The 19,706-nt window shown below is 48.0% G+C and overlaps 1 protein-coding gene and 1 pseudogene across 2 annotated transcripts in view; both read left to right on the forward strand.

Moving 5' to 3' along the window:
* Window positions 1-3,597: 3,597 nt before the first annotated feature.
* On the forward strand, window positions 3,598-4,658 carry LOC124250290 (olfactory receptor 49-like; annotated as a pseudogene).
* A 12,543-nt stretch (window positions 4,659-17,201) lies between these two features.
* Window positions 17,202-19,706, forward strand: part of NLRP12 (NLR family pyrin domain containing 12) — a 31,138-nt gene continuing 28,633 nt past the window's right edge. For both annotated transcript variants that reach the window (XM_046683202.1, XM_046683203.1), the window contains exon 1: window positions 17,202-17,555. In XM_046683202.1, the coding sequence (XP_046539158.1) occupies window positions 17,267-17,555 (289 nt within the window). In that variant the 5' untranslated portion in view covers window positions 17,202-17,266. The remainder of the gene's footprint in view (window positions 17,556-19,706) is intronic.

Genomic DNA, 19,706 nt, shown 5'->3' on the forward strand with positions numbered 1-19,706 from the left:
TTTGTTATCATAAGAAAAACAGTGCAAACAAAAAAACATACAAAACAGTCTGGGAAATATCCAGCATTTGTACTCGCTCCGGTCCCAAATCTTGGTCTCGTCACACTGACCTCTTTCCAGGGCTCCAGCTGCCCCTTGCCCCAGGACCCTCCTGCTCACAGTGTCTCACACTAGACTCTTTGTCATTGTCTCGATCTTGCTCCCTTCCTTTTCCTTGTCTTCATGGGGACCCCACCCAAAGGCAAGGACAGAAGGACAAACGTAAACTGGATTCCTCCCGCTCCCTCATCCCCCCGACACGATCCTTGTGATTTGATTTCTGGGTACCTCTCACACCTGTATCCTCCTCTTCTTAATTTCTACCATTCATCACGTGTCGTCAGACTCCTCAAAGCCTGACCCCGTCTCTCAGCCTCCGTCCCTCTAGTTCCTTTCCCTCACTGGCCACCAATAATGTTCCAAAAGCTTATCTAATTCTGTCCTTTCCCTGAAGTCAAGACTTCTCCAGCTCAGTCCCCACAGTTACCTTTCTGAGCACCAGGATGACATGGAACACTTTGCTATCCCATCAACATCTGATGCCATTCGTGGCCTCTGGATCTTTGCGCAGGCTCTTCTCTCTGCTTGGAGAGCTCCCCTCTCTGTGAGGTATGCATTAATCCCCTAATAGAGATCATTTGCTCTCTTTTGAGGGACAGCTGTGCTTTGGACATTTTTCTCTTCCAGCGCACCCTTTGCCATTTTTCACATGCTTGCCTTTCTCTTCTACTTGACTATGAGTATGTTTTTCATTTTTTTTTTTTGAGGAAGCTTGGCCCTGAGCATTATAACATCTTCCACCAATCCTCCTCTTTTTGCTGAGGAAGACTGGCCCTGAGCTCAGATCCGTGCCCATCTTCCTCTACTTTATATGTGGGACGCCTGCCGCAGCGTGGCTTGGCAAGTGGCACGTCGGTCCGCATCTGGGATCCAAACCAGCGAACCCTGGGCAGCAGAAGCAGAGTGCACGAACTTAACTGCTGCACCACCAGGCCGGCCCCTGTTTTTCATTTCTGTGCCTTCAGGATCTCTCCTACCAGAGAGATGCTCAATACTGATTGATGACTTTAATCAACAAATGCTAAACCATGCGCCATATGGAATGTGGATCTCAAATGCATGGCTAACAGTTCCTAAGTAGAAAGAGTGGTCCCAGCAGAAGGACAGTAAAGGCTTGGAATCACTTGTTCCGTCAGCTCTTGTATGGAAGTGAACGGGGGAGTTCTGGGAGCTGAGAAACTGGGGAAGAAAACACTCCCCTGGCGGGGAGGTGGGGAAGCTTGGAATTCAGATACTGTTGGTGACTCATACTAGCTTTACAACTTTTGTGAACGCAGGCAAATCGCTTTGCCTCTCAACCTATTTTCTCATCTGTAAAATGGGTAACAAGAGAGCCTACCTCACAGAATAGTAATGAAGTTTATAGCATGGAATGTACACAGAGAACTTGACTGAGTGGCTGTCCCCTAGCACACTAAATAATTAGCAGTGATTTCACTACTCTTGCTATTGTTACAGTGGGGACTTTTCTCTCCTCCCTTAAGTCACTCAGAGCATCCAACCTTCAGTCCTGCGAGGGGCGTGTAGAGTTCCCCGCCTCCCCACTGTCTCCACTTGTTCAGGTTATGGCAGAGAATATGGGCTCTCACTCGCCATTGGCCAGCCTCAGCTGGTCCTCTATTGCTTTCTGGATTAAGTCCAGGATCTTTAGCTTGGTGATCAAGGATAGTGCCCACCAAGTCTTTTGTCTTCTTTCCTGTCCCCCTCCCACTAGTCTACTTCAATTATGCCTAAGTAGGTGATGCCTGAGTTGACATTTCTTGGCAGAGAAGTGGTGGAAACGAACTGTGTTTTAGACAGAGGGAAGTGCATGTGCAACGTTAGGGAGGGTAGAGGGCTCAGGCGGGGTGGGTCGGCAATGAGTTTGTAGACGTCAGCTGGAGGCCCACCATGAAGGGCCTTGAATGCCAAGCTGAGGAGCTGGGACTTTATCCTGAGGGCAATGGGGAGCCATGGGAGAGTCCTGAGAGGAGAAGAAGTAGTGTCATCTCTGAGTGCTAGACGGATCTCTCTGAAGCTGAAACGGAAGATGGAATGGAGGGCACAAGAATGGCCACCGAATGACCAGGGCCTGGATAACGGTCTAGAACCACCACATCTATCCAGTATGGTAGCCGTGAGCCCCGCACGGCTATCGAGCACTTGAAATGTGGATGGTCTGCAATGAGATGTGCTGAAAGTGTGAAATACTCACCAGATTGAAGACTTAGTCCAAATAAAAGAACGTAAAGCAACTCATGTATAACTTTCATATTGATTACATGTTGAAATGACAATGTTTCGGATATACTGGGTTGGATAAAATGTTACTTTATGTTACTTTAGTATCACTTGTATCACTAGTATCACTTCCTTTTATGTCTTTTCATGAGATTACTAGAAAATTTGAAATCCCATATGTGGCTCGCATTTGTGGCTCACATTATATTTCTAGTTGGGTGATGATGACCTAGAGGAATGAGTATGGCATTTCAGACGAGGACAAGGGCGGCATTCACTACCCATGTTCTGCAGAGCGAATTGACGTGGTAGAGTAGACCACAGTAGCTCCGAATTTTCAAGAGTTCTTCTCCAGCTGGCAAACACCTCATCCGTCTCTCCTCTCTCCAAATCCTTCTGTCTGGTTTCCTCTGGGAGAGGGGTTGTGACTAGAGAGACATGGCGGGGCTGGTCGTACTCTGCCTTTTTTTTTTCTTTGAGGAAGATTAGCTCTGAGCGAACGTCCACCACCAATCCTCCCTCCTCCTTTTTCCTGAAGAAGATTGGCCCTGAGCTAACATCCATGCCCATTCTCTTCTATTTCATATGTGGGATGCCTGCCACAACATGGCTTGATAAGCAGTACATAGGTCGGCAACCAGGAGGGATCCAAACCCACCAAGCCTAGGCCATGGAAGCAGAGGAGCATGGGGAACTTAACCGCCACACCACTGGGCTGGCCCCCGTATTCTGCTTTTTGATCTAGGTGCTGGCTGCAGTTGGATGTTCTATTTGAGGAAATGGTACAGTAATGACATATGCACTTCTCCAAATGGGTACGATACTACCATTCAAAGATATAAGCAAACAGATAAATAAACAGTTGTACAAAGCAAAACCAAAATTCTCTATATTATCCCTTCTGGTCCCAAACTGTATGAACTCAGTCTGTATGAAGTAAAGCCCTGCGAGGAACAGGTCTCAGGGCAAAGCATTTACTCAGCAAATAGAGTTCCAAAGGGACAAGAGGCAAACTCTTCTGATGAAAGGAAATGATGCTTTTTCCCGTATTTACAGATAATAGGTAGCATCGGGGATGGTGTGCATTATGTGCCAAGCCCTGTTCTAGGCTGTCACTCATTTCATCTTCACAACCACCTATGGGGCGGGCACACATATTGTCCCCGCAGTATTGATGGAGCCACTGAGACCCGGAGAAGCTAAGAGACAGAGGCAGGATCAGGCGCAGGCGGCCTCCTCGGGCCGCCTCTCTAACCACCAGGCTCTCCTGCCTCACAGATGGGCGCCCCCGGGCCGGGCCGCGCGGCCAACCGCACCGAGGCGCTGGCCTTTGTGCTCCCGGGGGTCACCGACGTGCGCGCGCTGCGGCTGCTGCTCTTCGCCGCGCTCCTCCCCGCTTAGTCGCGACCCTCCTCCCGGGGGACCTGCTCATCGTCACCTTGCCGGTGGCCGACCGCCGCCTCGCCGCCCCCGTGTACTACTTCCTGCGGCACTTCGCGCTGCTGGAGCTGGGCTTCCCCTCCGCCGTCCCCCGCAGATGCCGGCCCACCTCCTCACGGGACGCGGGACCATCCCCCGGGCCGGATGCTCCGCGCGGACGGGGCTCTCCTTCCTCCTGGGCCCGGCGGAGCCCCTGCTGCTGCGGTGACGGCCGCCCACCGCTCCCTGGCCGGCCGCCGCCCGCTGCGGCCCCCAGCCCTCGTGAGCACGCGCGTGTGCCCGCGCTCGAGCTGGCCTGCGGGGGGGCCGCCTGCTCTTCCTCGCCGGGCCCGGCGTCTGGGTGCTCTCCGTCCCCTTCTGCGGCCCCGACGTCCTCCATCACTTCTTCCGCGACAGTGCGCCCTTGCTGGCGCTGGCCTGCGCCCACACCGGCCTCCTGCAGCCCGTGCGCTTCCTGGTGGCCGTGCGCACCCCGGCCAGCGCCGTGCTGGTGACCGGCCCGTCCCACGGCTGCATCGTCGCCACCGTCCTGCACCTGCCTTCCTCGGGGGTCGCAGCAAGGCCTTCTCCGCCTGCTCCTCCCACATCCTGGTGGTGTCCCTCACCTACGGGAGCTGCGCCGTCATGTACCTGAGCCCCACGCAGACCGGGCGGCTGCAGCTCAAGAAAGGACTTGCCTTCCTCAACACCACCGTGTCGCCGCTGCTGAACCCCTTCATCTCCTGCCTCGGGAATGAGCTGGTCCAGAAAGCTGGCCGGATGTGCTGACCAAGGGAAGAGGGTGTTCTTCTGAGAAGCCCAGGGCAGAAGCTTTCCTGAGAGCTGCTTATCTGCTTCTTTTTAATTTTTTCAATGAACGCAATTATTTCCCGCTTGAGGAGGGAGGAAAAAAATGCTAGTTCCAAAGCTGATTGTGAGGGGCTGGCCTTGTGGCCAAGTGGTTAAGTTCCTGGGTTCTCCTTTGCTGGCTCAGGGTTTCCATGGTTTGGATCCTGGGTGCAGACCTGGCACCGCTCATCCAGCCACGTTGAGGCGGTGTCCCACATGCCCCAATGAGGAGGATCCACAACTAAAATATACAACTACGTACTGGGGGGCTTTGGGGAGAAGAAGGGGAAACAAGTTAAAAGCCGATTGTGGTTACGGTAGTGCATTCTAGGAAAATGGAATACGGAATGAACTGCTTTCTCCTTAGGAAACACAGCCTCTGGCAGTAACGGTGGACACCGCTGATCGCTCTGCTTTTCCAGTCTCCGTGTTAGCAATACAGCACCTTGAATTTATCTGGGCCGTGATGGCCAGTCGGAGACAACATTTCCCATCCTCCCTTGCAACTACCTTGGTCAGGTGACTAAGTTTTGGAGGATGGGGTATGAGGGAATGATCTGTGTGATTTATGGATCTTGGTTTTGTAAGAAACCTGCTTGCTCTCCATATTTATTTCTTCCATCTTCCTGCTGCCTGGGGTTTGGTGACGACTGTGGCGGCCACCTCAGGACAAGGTGTGGATGCCATCTGTAGGGGACAGGAGAGACATCCCGTCAGCCTGAGTCCCTGGGTGAGTTCGGGGAACAGAGCCACCTGCTGGCCTTGCGTCACCACAGACCTCTTTTGTGAGAGAGAAACACAGGTGTGTCTCGTCCAGCCACTGTGATTTGGGGGATCTTTGTCACACCTGCTGAGCACAGCTTTTCCCACTATTACAGCTGCAAGAGGAAATTCCCAGAGCATGGCATGGAGGGGCGAAGTCAAGACAAAGGGTCAGAACTGCAGTGCAAGGTGTCCCCTCTGGGTGGAGAGGGTGTCCCAGTGCAAATGGGCTGGTTCCAGAGACAGCAGTTGTTTGGGGATCCCTGAAACTTGGGGAGGGGAGATGGGGGATCTCCATCCTCTCCATTGCCAGAGCCCCTGTCCCAACTCCAGCCTGTCCCTGGTTCTCCTGGAATGAGCCTGATTTTGTTAGCCTACAGGTTTGCTGCTGGTGGTCATAGGCTAATTGGGCAAGGGCAACATATAATTCCATTCCATGCTAAATTCTGTGAAGGACAAGTCTGGGGTTCTAGGAGAGCTTGAAACAGGGCAACATGACCTGGTCTGAGATGTTAAGAACTTAACAAAATTTTTTTCTTTTGAGGAAGATTAGCCCTGAGCGAAGTACTGCCAATCTTCCTCTTTTTGCTGAGGAAGACTGGCCCTGAGCTAACATCTGGGCCCATCTTCCTCTATTTTATACGTGGGATGCCTACCACAGCATGGTGTGCCAAGCGGTGCCATGTCCGCACCCGGGATCCGAACTGTGAACCCTGGGCCGCCGAAGCGGAACGTGCGCACTTAACCGCTGCGCCACCCGGCCGACCGGAACTTAACAAATTTTAAGTGCCAGACACTTGGCCCTCACACTATTATGTTTTTATGTTATATTATATCAAGTGGCTGAGTCTTCCTCGTTGGTGAGGACAGAAACGGTGGGAGCGTGGAGGGCTAGGATGTATGTGACTATCCCTAAAACCCAATGGGGGAGGGGCCAGCCAGGCTGGGAGCTTCCTGCCAGGGTCTGCGGTCAGAGAGAGTGAGGACACAGCGATGGAGGAAGTTTCACAATTCCTGTGCGCAGGTCCCAGTGAGGGCATGACTGTGACCATGCGACAGTGGGGCCCTGGGCAGTGGGAGTGGTGACTGGCTGTCGTTGGCAACTTTGGGATGCTATATAGTGGTCTGCTGGTGACTTCACTCTTTTTTCATTTTTTATTATTTTTTTGAGGTTGATTAGCCCTGAGCTAACATCTGTCATCAATCCTCCTCTTTTTGCTGAGGAAGACTGGCCCTGAGCTGACATTGGTGCCCCTCTTCCTCTGCTTTATATGTGCGATGCCTGCCACAGCATGGCTTGACATAGGTCCATGCCTGGGATCCGAACCAGTGAACCCCAGGTCACCAAAGCAGAGCATGCGAACTTAACCACTACGCCACTGGGCTGGCCCCTGGTGACTTCACTTCTTTGGGCCTCAGTTTACCCCTCTTTCAAGGGTGGGTCAGTAAGTGTCCTTCCAGCTGATAAGGGCATAAAAACTTGAACTTGGAGTCCGACAGACCTGAATTTGAAAGTCATCTCCATCATTTTCTAGCCCTGCTAGTAGGTTACACTCTCTGGGCCTCCGTCTCTGTCTCGGTTTCCCCATTGTCCGCTGGAATGATGATTTCCATTTTGTGGCCTCTTGTCTACCAGCTGTTGATGCTGGTGGTGATGGCAGTGGTGCGTGTCTTTGAAGGGGTAGCCCTTGGTAGCCTCTCCAAGACAACAAGGGTGTGTGTAAACCTCCGATGTGCCCTCCCATGGGGCAGCCGCTGTTCTTATCCAATGCCACCAAAGGATTCAGCATCTTGTCTCATCTCACGTGAAAGCAAATCCAGATTGTGACATGTTTGTGAGTAACATAGATTATATTGATGATGGACGCAAAAGGGGCAGAGACAGTTTCCGTGATACACCAGAGAGTAAACAATTAAAATTCCCATTAGTCACCTCCATAAACCGCCAAAAGTTCTCCCCAGGCACCTGACACCTCTTGTTTCTTTTCGCTCCGACTTTCCCCAGGTGCCTTCTAAAATTGCTTGTCGTCTTGAATGACTTAGCTGTGTCTGCTAACAAGCACGCCTCACACTGCAAAGTCTGCAGTGAACACATGCCCAAGTGACTTTTCAAAGTGTGCCCTCCACAGAAACGGGTCTCTTCTGGGATGGGAAAAAGGGAATTCTGCTGCTAGAAAAATTAAAATTTCTCTGTGCCCTTACGGTATCAACATAGAGAAGCATTTCTCAGGAAAATCACTTGAAGAGTCTTTTGGGTTTTTGTTTTCGTTTTTGTTTTAAAGATTGGCACCTGAGCTAACCACGGTTGCCAATCTTTTTTTTTTTTCTGCTTTTTCTCCCCAAATCCCCCCAGGACATAGTTGTATACATATTCTTTTTAGTTGTGGGTCCTTCTGGTTGTGGCATGTGGGATGTTGCCTCAACGTGGCCTGATGAGCGGTGCCATGTCCGCGCCCAGGATCTGAACCCACGAAACCCTGGGCCGCTGAAGCGGAGCACGCGAACTTAACTGCTCAGCCATGGGCCAGCCCCCAAGGTAGGTATTTTTAACCTTAATGTTAGCTAGGTCCTTCCTTGACCCTGATGATCTAAGAAATTTCTCTTCCACCTCTGCCAATTGCATTGCTATCAAGATTTCTACAAACTGCTGAAGAAGTCTAATGACCTGTTCTAGGGCCTTCTTTGCCTCTTGGTGGCTTGATTTCCCATGTGCATTCCGTGTTTCCCCAAGACGAAATGCAAGGGAAATCCACTCACACAAAATATTCCCACAAACGGTAGATTTTACTGATTTCATGGAGAGACAGAGGAGAGATTTATATCGTAGAAATGACAAAGATATATAAAAAACAATAAGTTTTAAAAATTAAAAAAAATAATAGAGTTTGCAGAATATCCGTCGCTTCTTTTTTTTTTTTTTTTCAGGAAGATTAGCCCTGAGCCAACTGCTGCCAATCCTTCTCCTTTTGCTGAGGAAGACTGGCCCTGAGCTAACATCTGTGTCCATCTTCCTCTCCTTTATATGTGGGTTGCCCACCACAGCATGGCATGCCAAGTGGCACCATTTCCACACCTGGGATCCAAACTGGGGAACCCCAGGCCAGTGAAGCAGAATGTGCGAACTTAACCTGTGCACCACCAGTTGGGCCCCTATCCATCACTTTTAAAAATGTTTGCAAGATACCCCACCTCTAGGACTCTTCCGGTTGCCTCAACTTGCTCCAGCCTCCCCTTCTCTCTTTTCACTCTCCTTTCTATCGTGTGACATCTGCTCAGCATCTGTATCCTACTCTTTTGGTTACAGAAGTGTTCTTCTCTTGGGAAACGACCCCTCCCTTCTGTTTAGTCCACGTGCGCTGTGTGGAGTACAGCCTTCGGCGCCCGGCTTTGGCTGACCAATCAGAGTCACGGAAATGGGCACCTGACAGAAGCCGGCCAATGAGAGCTCTGGGAGGGTGGCGCTTTCCCTCTGGGAGGCTTAGCTCGTAAAGTTTAAATCTGGACATGCCAACGGCCTGGAGCTTCCATCAGGTGGGGAGAGTCTGTATGAAATGAAGCAAACGCAGAAGAAACCAGGGCAAAGAGACTCTGAACGGCGTAGGTTGTTTACCCAGATGAGCTGTGCCTGGAGCTAGGACAGTTTTCTTTTTCTCATACAGTTTTTTTCTATTGAGATGTAACTCACATACCATAAATTCAACCTTTTGAAATGTGCAATTCGTGAGCCAGTCCTGATGACCTAGGGTTAAAGTTCGTCATGCTCCATTTTGGCCATGGGGGTTCACTTCCTGGGCATGAACCACACCACTCACCCGTCAGTAGCCATGCTGTGGCGGCAGCTCACGTAGAAGAGACAGAAGGACTTACAACTAAAATATACAACTAGGTACTGGGGCTTTGAGGAGGGGGAAAAAAAAAAGGAGAGGAAGATTGTCAGCAGTTGTTAGCTCAGAGCAAATCTTTCCCAGAAAAAAAAAAAAAAAAAGCACAGTTCAATTTGGTCTTTTTGTATATTTGCAAAGTTGTGTTACCATCACTACTATCTAATTCCAGAACATTTTCATCTCCCAAAAAGACATGGCATATTCATTACCTGTCGCTCTCCATTCACTCCCCCATCCTCCCAGACTAATCTATTTTCTGTCTTTATCGATTTGTCTATTACAGACATTTCACATAAATTGAATCATGCAACATGTGGCCTTTTGTGTCTGGCTTCCTTCACTTAGCATAATGTTTTTAAGGTTCATCTATGTTGTGGCATGTGTCAGTAATTCATTCCTTTTTGTGGCTGAATAGTATCCCAGTGTGTGGATGTGCCACAGTTTGTTTATCCATTAATCCTTTAATGGATATTGGGATTTTTTCTACTTTTTGGATATTATGAATAATGCTGCTATGAACATTCATGTACAAGTTTTTGTGCGGACATATTTTTGTTTGTTTGGGTTTTTTTTTTTTTTTTTTGAGGAAGATTAGCCCTGAGCTAACATCTGCTGCCAATCCTCCTCTTTTTGCTGAGGAAGCCTGGCCCTGAGCTAACGTCCATACTCATCTTCCTCTACTTTATATGTGGGACGCCTGCCACAGCATGGCTTTTGCCAAGCAGTGCCATGCCTGCACCCGGGATCCGAACCAGCAAACCTTGGGCCGCAGAGAAGCAGAACATGCGAACTTAACCGCTGCGCCACCAGGCCAGCCCCTGGACATATGTTTTTAATTCTTTTGTGTATGTACCTAGGAATGGAAATGGATCAAATAGTAACTATGTTTAACTTTCTGAGGAACTGCCAAACTATTTTCCCACTGTATGGAAAGTCAGTGGTACATGATTTTGCATAATATCTAGATTCTTTAGATTGAGCTGAGTTTTATGTCTCAATAGTAAGAGCTTTTGACTAGTGTACTGTCACTTGCAGGAGCAAAATAACACATTATTTTTTACCCATATCATGAAGATCAACTTTCTCCCTCCTTATAATTCTTAATGCTCATCTTTCTCTTCCAACCTGCTCATCAAGATTCTCTTCCAGGGCCAGCCCAACGGCACAGCAGTTAAGTTCTCATGTTCCACTTCAGCGGCCTGGGGTTCGCCAGTTCGGATCCCGGGTGCGGACATGGCACCGCTTGGCAAGCCATGCTGTGGTAGGCGTCCCACGTATAAAGTAGAGGAAGATGGACACAGATGTTAGCTCAGGGCCAGTCTTCCTCAGCAGAAAGAGGAGGACTGGCAGCAGATGTTAGCGCAGGGCTAATCTTCCTCAAATAAATAAATAAAAATAAAAAGATTCTCGGGGCCGGCTCCGTGGCCGAGTGGTTAAGTTCGCACGCTCCGCTGCGGCGGCCCAGGGTTGGGATCCTGGGTGCGGACATGGCGCTGCTCGTCAGGCCACGTTGAGGCGGCGTCCCACATCCCACAACTAGAAGGACGTGCAACTAAGATATACAACTGTGTACAGGGGGGGTTTGGGGAGATAAAGCAGAAAAAAAAAAATAGATTGGCAATGGTTGTTAGCCCAGGTGCCAATCTTTCAAAAAAAAAAAAAAAGAAAAAGAAAAAGATTCTCTTCCAAACATACACAACTGCCCTTAACATAAATTCTGGTGCCAGTCATTGCAATAATAAAAATTCTTTGACTTCATTATATTTCCTTCCACTTATTAGCACACTAGAATATTTTACAATAAAGATATGGCATTTTTATAATCAGAAAATCATATTTCCTTGGTGAGAGAAAAAGGTCTTAGGAAACATTTTCAGTGTTTCTTGAGTTGACTCTCATGAAAAATGGTCTCTCCTTGTCTTTAGATCTTGAGGCCCTTGAGGTCAGGGGCTGAGGTGGATTCACTGCTGTGTTTCCAGAAATGGTCCTGAGCTACAGAAGTCCCCAGAAATTGCCAAGTCTCTGTCTTTCCGTGAGAAAGAAGGGCTTTCACAAAAGGGGATGTAAGAAATAGACGGTTACTGACTCAGCGTCCCTCCACCCTCCCCTCTGAATTCCTAGAAATTTTTCTTTCTCCTCTTGTGAGACGAGTGTGGAAGGAGGTCAGACCATGAGTCATTGGGGAAGCTCAGATCTAACCCGTAAAGAACCCAGGTTAGCAGCATCTTCTTCCTCTCCCTCTGCTTTAGAACTTTTCCTGCTCACCTCATCTCCTGCAAACACATCCGCTGCCCCCACTCAGACCCCTGAAGCATGACTTCAGCCTCCTCCTTGTTCTCTCAGACCCCATGCTTCCTCTCTTGGTTCACCCTCCACAAGGGCCCTGAGAGTTTTCCTTAATCTGAATCTGACTCCATCCTTCTCTTACCAAAACCACTCCATGCCATACAATGGAATATTATTCAGCCATGAAAAGGAAGGAAGTACTGATATGTGCCACAACGTGGATGAACCTTGAAAACATTATACTAAGTGAAATAAGCGAGACCTAGAAGGTCGCATCATATATGATTCCATTTGTATGAAATATCCAGAAGAAGCAAATTCATAGAGAGAGAAAGTAGATTGGTGGGTGCCAGGGGGAAGGGGAGGGGAAAATGGAAAGTGACTGCTTGATGGGTATGGGGTTTCCTTTTTTTTTGAGGAAGAATAGCCCTGAGCTAACATCTGCTGCCAATCCTCCTCTTTTTGCTGAGGAAGACTGGCCCTGAGCTAACGTCCGTGCCCATCTTCCTCTGCTTTATATGTGGGACGGCTGGCATAGTATGGCTTGTCAAGCGGTGCCATGTCCCCACCCAGGATCTGAACCAGTGAACCCCAGGCCACTGAAGTGGAATGTGTGAACTTAACCGCTGTGCCACCAGGCCAGCCCCTGGCGTTTCCTTTTGGGATGATGAAAAAGTTCTAGAAATTGGATAGTGGTGATGGTTGCACAACACAGCCAATATATTTAATCTCTCTGAATTTTACATTTTGAAATAGATAAAATAGGAGCTGACCCCTGTGGCCGAGTGGTTAAGTTCATGTGCTCTGCTTCAGCAGCCCAGGGTTTCGCCAGTTCGGATCCCTGGCTCGGACATGGCACCGCTCATCAAGCCATGCTGAGGTGGCGTTCCACATGCCACAATTAGAACGACCCACAACTAAAAATACACAACTGTGGGGCTGGCCCGGTGGCGCAGTGGTTAAGTGCGCACGTTCTGCTTCTCGGTGGCCTGGGGTTCGACAGTTCGGATCCCAGGTGCAGACACGGCACTGCTTGTCAAGCCATGCTGTGCCAACTGTCCCACATAGAAAGTAGAGGAAGATGGGCATGGGTGTTAGCTCAGGGCCAGTCTTCCTCAGCAAATAAAGAGGAGGATTGGCAAGAGTTAGCTCAGGGCTAATCTTCCTCAAAAAGAAAAAAAAAAGCACACAACTATGTCCCGGGGGTCTTTGGGGAGAAAAAGGAAAAATAAAATCTTTTAAATAAATAAATAAAAAATAAAATAGTTAAAATAGTAAATTTTATGTACTGTGTACTTTATCTTAATTTAAAAAAACACAAAACACTCCATGGCTCCCCATTGCCCTCGGGATAAAGTCCCAGCCTCACTCAAGGCATTTCTGACCTGTCTTCTGATCGTCTCACCCACTTCATCTCCTGATATTTTCCTCTTCTCCCTCTACACCCTAGACCCTTCCAATCACTCAGCCATTTCTCACCTCCCCGCCATGTCGGTCCATTGCCTCCACCTACAAAGGTGGATTCCCCTCCCCTCCTCTATTGAAACTCGCTCTTCCTTCAAGACCCACTTCACACATCGCGTCCTCTGGAAGTCCCCCCCACCTCTCCACCCCTTAAGTTTTTCTTTGCTTTGAAATACAGATGCTTCTGTATTTGTTTATGTGTGTCTGTCTGTTTTCTCCACTAGATCGTAAGTCCCACAAAGGCAGAGAATTTGTTTTATCTTTCACAGTTTGTTTCTTTCACAGCAGCACACAATGGATGCTTAATAAGTATATATATATTATTTTTTTGCAGAGAAAGATTCACCCTGAGCCAACATCTGTTGCCAGTCTTCCTCTTTTTTTCCCCCTCTCCGAAGCCCCAGTGCATGGTTGTATATCCCGGCTGTAAGTTGTGCTAGTTCTTCTATGTGAGCTGCCGCCACAGCATGGCTACTGACAGATGGGTGGTGTGGTTCCGTGACCAGGAAGCGAACCTGGGCTGCCAAGGCAGTGAGCACTGAACATTAACCACTAGGCCATCAGGGCTGGCTCCTAAATAATTTTTTAATTAATGTCACCCAGATAGCAGCTGGGGGCATCTTTGGCATCTATAACTCTCAACTCCAAGGCTTTGGAAAATCTGAAGTTATCTCATAAAATTTTTTCCATTTATATAAGTGCTTTTTATTTATTTCTTCACATTTGCTCTATATTAAGCCCTTCTGAAGACAGCTTACAGAGGTTTGAATTTTACAGAAGTCTGGCTTCTTGCAAATGTGGTCTTGGACCAACAGCATTGGCACCAACTGGGAGCTTGTTAAAAATGTCCAATCTCAGACTCACTAAGTCAGAACCTTTATTTTAATCAGATCCCCAGGCGATTCGCGTGCACATTAAAGTTTGAGAAACACTAGGACATGCTTTTGAGATTGTCCCGAGAAATGGTCACTAACCTCAATTCCGTTCCTTAAATAACCTCTAAAGCTATATTCTTTGTGTGTTCTGAATCCAGCTATATTCTGAATCCAGCTATATTGTGAGTCCAGGAAACATTATTGGCCCTCACAAATTCCTCCCCTTTCCTTGGAGTGTACAGTCATGCACCACATAACGACGTTTCGGTCAATGACAGACCACATCTAGGACAGTGGTCCCATAAGATTAGTACCATATAGCCTAGGTGCGTGGCAGGTGTGCCATCTAGGTTTGTGTAAATACAGTCTATGAGGATCGCACAACAATGAATTCAACTAGCAACACACTTCTCAGAATGTATCCCCATCGTTAACCAAGGTGTGGCTGTATCTGTCCTGCCCCTGCTCCTAGTAGCAACAGCAGTTGAATAGGTACTTCCAGTAGCAATGGTAGTTGGATGTGTAAGAGGAAAGTGAGAGTAGGGAAATTCAAGGATATTACATTGGAGAGTCAGAGGCAAATACCTCCCCTTGGAGATTCCCATTTTGCGAAGGTCATGTAAGGACTGACCCCGTGTTCTATTTCTGCATTCCTTTGCCAAGCCTTTAGACACAGCGTGAAGGGGAGGTGACTTTTCCAGGGTCTCACAGCTAGTAAAGTGGTAAGGCATGGAGTGGGGACGAGAGGAGTGTGTAATGTCTGGAGGATCTCCATGTTGCACCACGCTGTCCCTGGAAAGAAGCAGAAACTCAATCATCGCCCCCAAAATGCCTTCTTCCCATTGCTACAGCACTCAGAAACATTCATCGGGGGCTGGCCCAGTGGTGCTGTGGTTAAGTTTGTGTGTTCCACTTTGGCAGCCTGAGGTTCACAGGTTTGGATCACAGGCAAGGACCTAACACCACTCATCAAGCCATGCTGTGGCGGCATCCCACATGAAATAGAGGAAGATTGGCACAGATGTTAGCTCAGGGCCAATCTTCCTCAGGAAGAAAACCCAACAAACATTCATCAACTCCCTGCTACCTACCTATGGGAGCCTCCCGTTTTTATGAATTCTGGTGGAATAACATGTTCATGATTCCCTTTGTCTCCTGCTTAATGCCAATAGTTTTATACCCCTAATCAATTCAGACCAATAATAATAATAATAATCAATTCTTCACAACTTTTCATGAGACATTGTCCTACATCAAGCATTTCCTGACTTTCATACGAAAGTGGGAGATCGCATCCAGAGAAGGCATTATCGTCTCACAGAATCTCTCCACCACCTGCCCTTTCCCCCTCTCTTCCCAATTTTTCTCTGTGTTTCTTTGCTCATGCAAAATAATCAAGCCAGCACCACTCGTCCGTCGTTTAGACTAGATTTAAGACCTCGTTTTCCATGCCAAGTAGTTTAACAAAATATATATTTTTGCCCCAAACAAACACTGTGCTCTCTCCTAGATAATTTCTGGTAAATAAATTTTCTCCATCTTGGGGCACATAAAATGTTACTTGTATGTGTGATTCATTCATTACATAACTCATCAAACGAAATGAGGCATTCACGGTATGTGAGCCACTGTTCCACTTGCTGGGGAGAAAAATATAATCAAAACTGTGATGGGCTGAATTGTACCCCCTTCCAACATCTTAACTCCCAACGCTGTCCTTTAGCCTGTTTTTGAACTTCATATAAATATAATTATACAGAATGCACTTTTTTATATCTGGCTTAACATTACGCTTATGAGATTTATCCCTATTGTTTCCTGTAGTTGTGGTTTATTTCTCATTCTTTTTTTTTTAAAAAAAGATTTTATTTTTCATTTTTCTCCCAAAGCCCCCCAGTACATAGTTGTGTGTTTTTAGTTGTGGGTCTTTCTAGTTGTGGCATGTGGCACGCCGCCTCAACATAGCCTGTTGAGCGGTGCCGTGTCCGCGCCCGGGATCTGAACCGGCAAAACCCTGGGCCGTGGAAGCGGAGCTCGCGAACTTAACCACTCGGCCATGGGGCTGGCCCCAATTTCTCCTTATTCTTGAAGGCATTAGAATTGGGATTGCTAATTCCAGCCAAAGCATCGTAAATGAGGCAATCCTGCCTTCACTGTTTTCCAGAAATCATTACATCATTGTATCAGCCCGTTTGGGCTGAGGTAAAGCGCAGTAATAAACAATGCCTACATCTTAGCGACTTACTGCAACATTGTTTACACACAAGTTCATTGTGAGCCACTCAGCTATGGCTCCATCTGTATTCTTTTCATTCCTGGTCCAACGCTGAGAAGAGAGTCTGCATCCGTTTCTTATTGCTGCTCTATCAAATTACCATCACACACATTTATGATGTTACAGTTTGGGAGGTCAGAAGTTCAAAACGGGGCTAAAATCAAGGTGCCCCCAGGCTGTTCCTCTTGGAGGCTCTAGGCAAGAATCTATTTCCTTGCCATTTCCAGATTCTAGAAGCTTCCCTCATTTCTTGGATTGTGGCCCCCTGCCAGCAATCACATCACTCCTACCTCTGCTCCCATCATCAGACCGCCTTCTCCAACTCTAGTCTTCCTGTCTCCCTTTTATAAGGATCCTTGTGATTACATCGAGCCCACCTGGATAGTCCAGGGTAATCTCCTCATCTCAAGAGCCTTCAATCTAATCACATCCGCAAAGTCTCTTTTGCTATTTAAGATAACATATCGCAGGTTGTAGGGAATGGCACATGGACGTCTTTGGGGGACCATTATTCTGCCCACCACAGAGTCCCTATCTAGGATATCACAATCTTGTGGCTGAGAGAAAAGAGAAAATAGCAGACCTATGCAAAGTCCTTAATGCTTCTACCTGGAAGAGAAATTTGCTCACGTTTATCCACATTTCACAGTCACATTGGCTCATAATCCATCAGCCAATGCAAGTGACACGTCTGAGTCTGATATCCACAGAAAAGATGTCTAATCCTCCCACAAGAAGGGGCGGTCGTTATTTTGATAATAATCCCGTTGACCAGAAACACTAGTAGGCGACGGAAACAGCAGGAAGGAAAGGGGAAAGAGAGTGACTGGTCACGGGAGCCAGGAAGAGGGAGCAGAAGCGAAAGTCTTTCTCATGCGTCAAATGGCTCCCGCGATTTTGTAATCTCTCCCAACTTCCCCTTCTTCAACGTGGACACCGGTTGGAGATTGGGGCAGGGTGGGCGAGAACTGAAGAGTGAGGAAGCACCATTTCAACAGAAGGACTTTCCTCTCTTTCATTCCTACAGCCTCTGCCCGACAATGAGCAGGTGGGGGGCATGTCGGCAGCCCTCGTCCTGTGTATAGAAACATCCTAGTCTCCGGCTTCTCTCTTTGGGGGTTCACGACGCCCCGATGCCCCGAATCCCGGTCAGGGATGGCCTCTGTCGCCTCTCCGCCTACCTGGAAGAGCTTGAGGCCGTGGAGCTGAAGAAGTTCAAGTTATACCTGGGGACCGCGACAGAGCCGGGCGAGGCCAAGATCCCCAGGGGGCGTATGGAGCAGGCTGGTCCTCTGGAAATGGCTCAGCTGCTCGTGGCACATTGCGGGATGCAGGAGGCCTGGCTGCTGGCTCTGAGCATCTTTGAGCGGATCAACAGGAAGGACCTGTGGGAGCGAGGACGGAGAGAGGACCTGGTGAGGGGTAAGGCAGCGATGGGACCGGCAAGGCTGCAACACAGTTCCCTTCTCCTTCGTGACAACCGCTGGGCTCACAAGACCGGGGTTCTCTTTTATCCCCTTGGCCTTTGTTCATGCTGTGTTCTCCCTGGAACACCCTCCATCTTCTCTGTCTGGAAAAATCTTATTTATCCATCAGAATCTTGGAGGAACTACTTTCTCTGAATTTTTTACTCCTCTTCTCTCTCACTCTCAGCCACCTTGGTGGCTTCAAAACCCCACTTTTATGCTTCCTTAGCTCTCAGATTTCTTTTATTATATCCTCTGTCTGAGAAAATAATCACCATGGTACTAAGACTGATCGATTCCGTCCTATAAAAAGGCATCCACTGTGCATAATAATACATCCACTCATCAGCACATCCGATGCTTAAAATGATGTGTGACAGATATTATTGTTACATCTATTGTATAGTTGAGAAAACTGAGACTCTGAAAAAAATGATTTGTCCCCAGACAAAAGTTTGTGAGATAATATATGCAAAGTGCTTATCACAATATCCAGCAGATGGTAACTGCTCAGCAAATACCAGCTATGGTTGGAAGTGGCAGACATGGCATTTGAGTTCTGGTTTTTCGTGTAATTTCTCACCTGTCTCCACTAATGGGACACGGGGACTCCTGACTCCTCTGGGTGACTCTCTGTGATTCCAGTGTCTGGCTATGGCCAGGAACAGAGTAAGTCTTGGTGAACGTTTGTTGAGTGACTAATCAAGTTCTGCTGTACACAGTCGCTTGTGTGAGGCTTCATGTCTCAAAGCTAAGGAGGAGTGATGGCAGTGGTGTGCCAGTCAGTGTTTAACATCTCCGAAAAAACAAAGTCTTTAATAACTCTGAACAAACAAAGGCCGTGGTTTGCAGCATTTTCTTTTTCTTTTTTTAAAGATTTTATTTTCCCTTTTCTCCCCAAAGCCCCCCCGGTACATAGTTGTGTAGTTTTAGTTGTGGGTCCTTCTAGTTGTGGCATGTGGGATGCCACCTCAGCATGGCCTGATGAGCGGTGCCATGTCTGCACCCAGGATGGTGAAAACCTGGACTGCCGAAGTGGAGCGCAAGAACTTAACCACTCAGCCCCAGGACCGGCCCCTCTGTTTTTAATTTTTGAGGGAACTTCCTTACTCTCTTCCATAGTGGCTGCACCATTTTACATTCCCACCAACAGCACACAGGGTTCCAATTGTCTCCCATCCTCATAGCACTTCTTATCTTTGTTTTTTTAAATTTTAGTTATCCTAATGAGCATGATGTCTGATTCCTATCACTTATTTATTTATTTATTTATTTTTGATTACTTTTACTCGGGCATCAACCTCGAGTCCTTCTTTCCCAGAACCTCACACATCCAATCTATTGGCAAATCTCAATATATTCCAACTCCACGCGTTCTTCTCGTTGCTGTCACCCAGTCAAATCTACCACCAACATTCTCTGCTATGGTCACCAGCTCCTTACAGGTTATGCTCAACTCATCAGGCAGAGTGATCTTTAAAATTATTAATTAAGTCATTTCCCTCTCCTGTTTAAATTCTTCCATTGGCTTCCTGCTGTGGATGGAATGTGGTCCAAACTCCTTAATATGCTCCTACATGCGCTCCAGACTCACTCCCTAACACTTACCCAGAAGCTCATTCCACTCCGACTTCATCTCCTCTATTGTGTCAAGATTGTTTCTTCCCCAGGACCTTTGCACTTGCTGTTTTTTTTTGTTTAGAATGCCTCTGCTCACATATCTAGCCCATTGCCATTCAGTTCTCAGATTAAAGGTCTCATCCTCTGTTCCAGTCACCTCCTATTCACCCCATCAGTGAAAGAGGGATCTCCCACCATAATTAGTACTAGACAGCTGAACACAGGCCACGCGACACTGGACAGATGAGACTGACAACAGTCTATTAGTCTCACGGACTCGCAGCCCAGGGCAGGGGACCGCACGCACCATGCAGGGTCCCACAGGGTTGCACTCAGCAATGCAGGGACCCAGGGGGCGCTGTGGGAGGCAGGCTTTGTAGTGACAAGAGGGTGGGGCGCTTTATGGCTCCTGCAAGAAGATGTGATTGGCTTGTTTGAATAATTTCATGGACCAGCAGGGAGGGGACACTTGTTAGATCAAGGAGCA

The sequence above is a fragment of the Equus quagga genome, chromosome 13 (genome assembly GCF_021613505.1).
Source record: "Equus quagga isolate Etosha38 chromosome 13, UCLA_HA_Equagga_1.0, whole genome shotgun sequence".
NCBI classification, from domain to species: domain Eukaryota; kingdom Metazoa; phylum Chordata; class Mammalia; order Perissodactyla; family Equidae; genus Equus; species Equus quagga.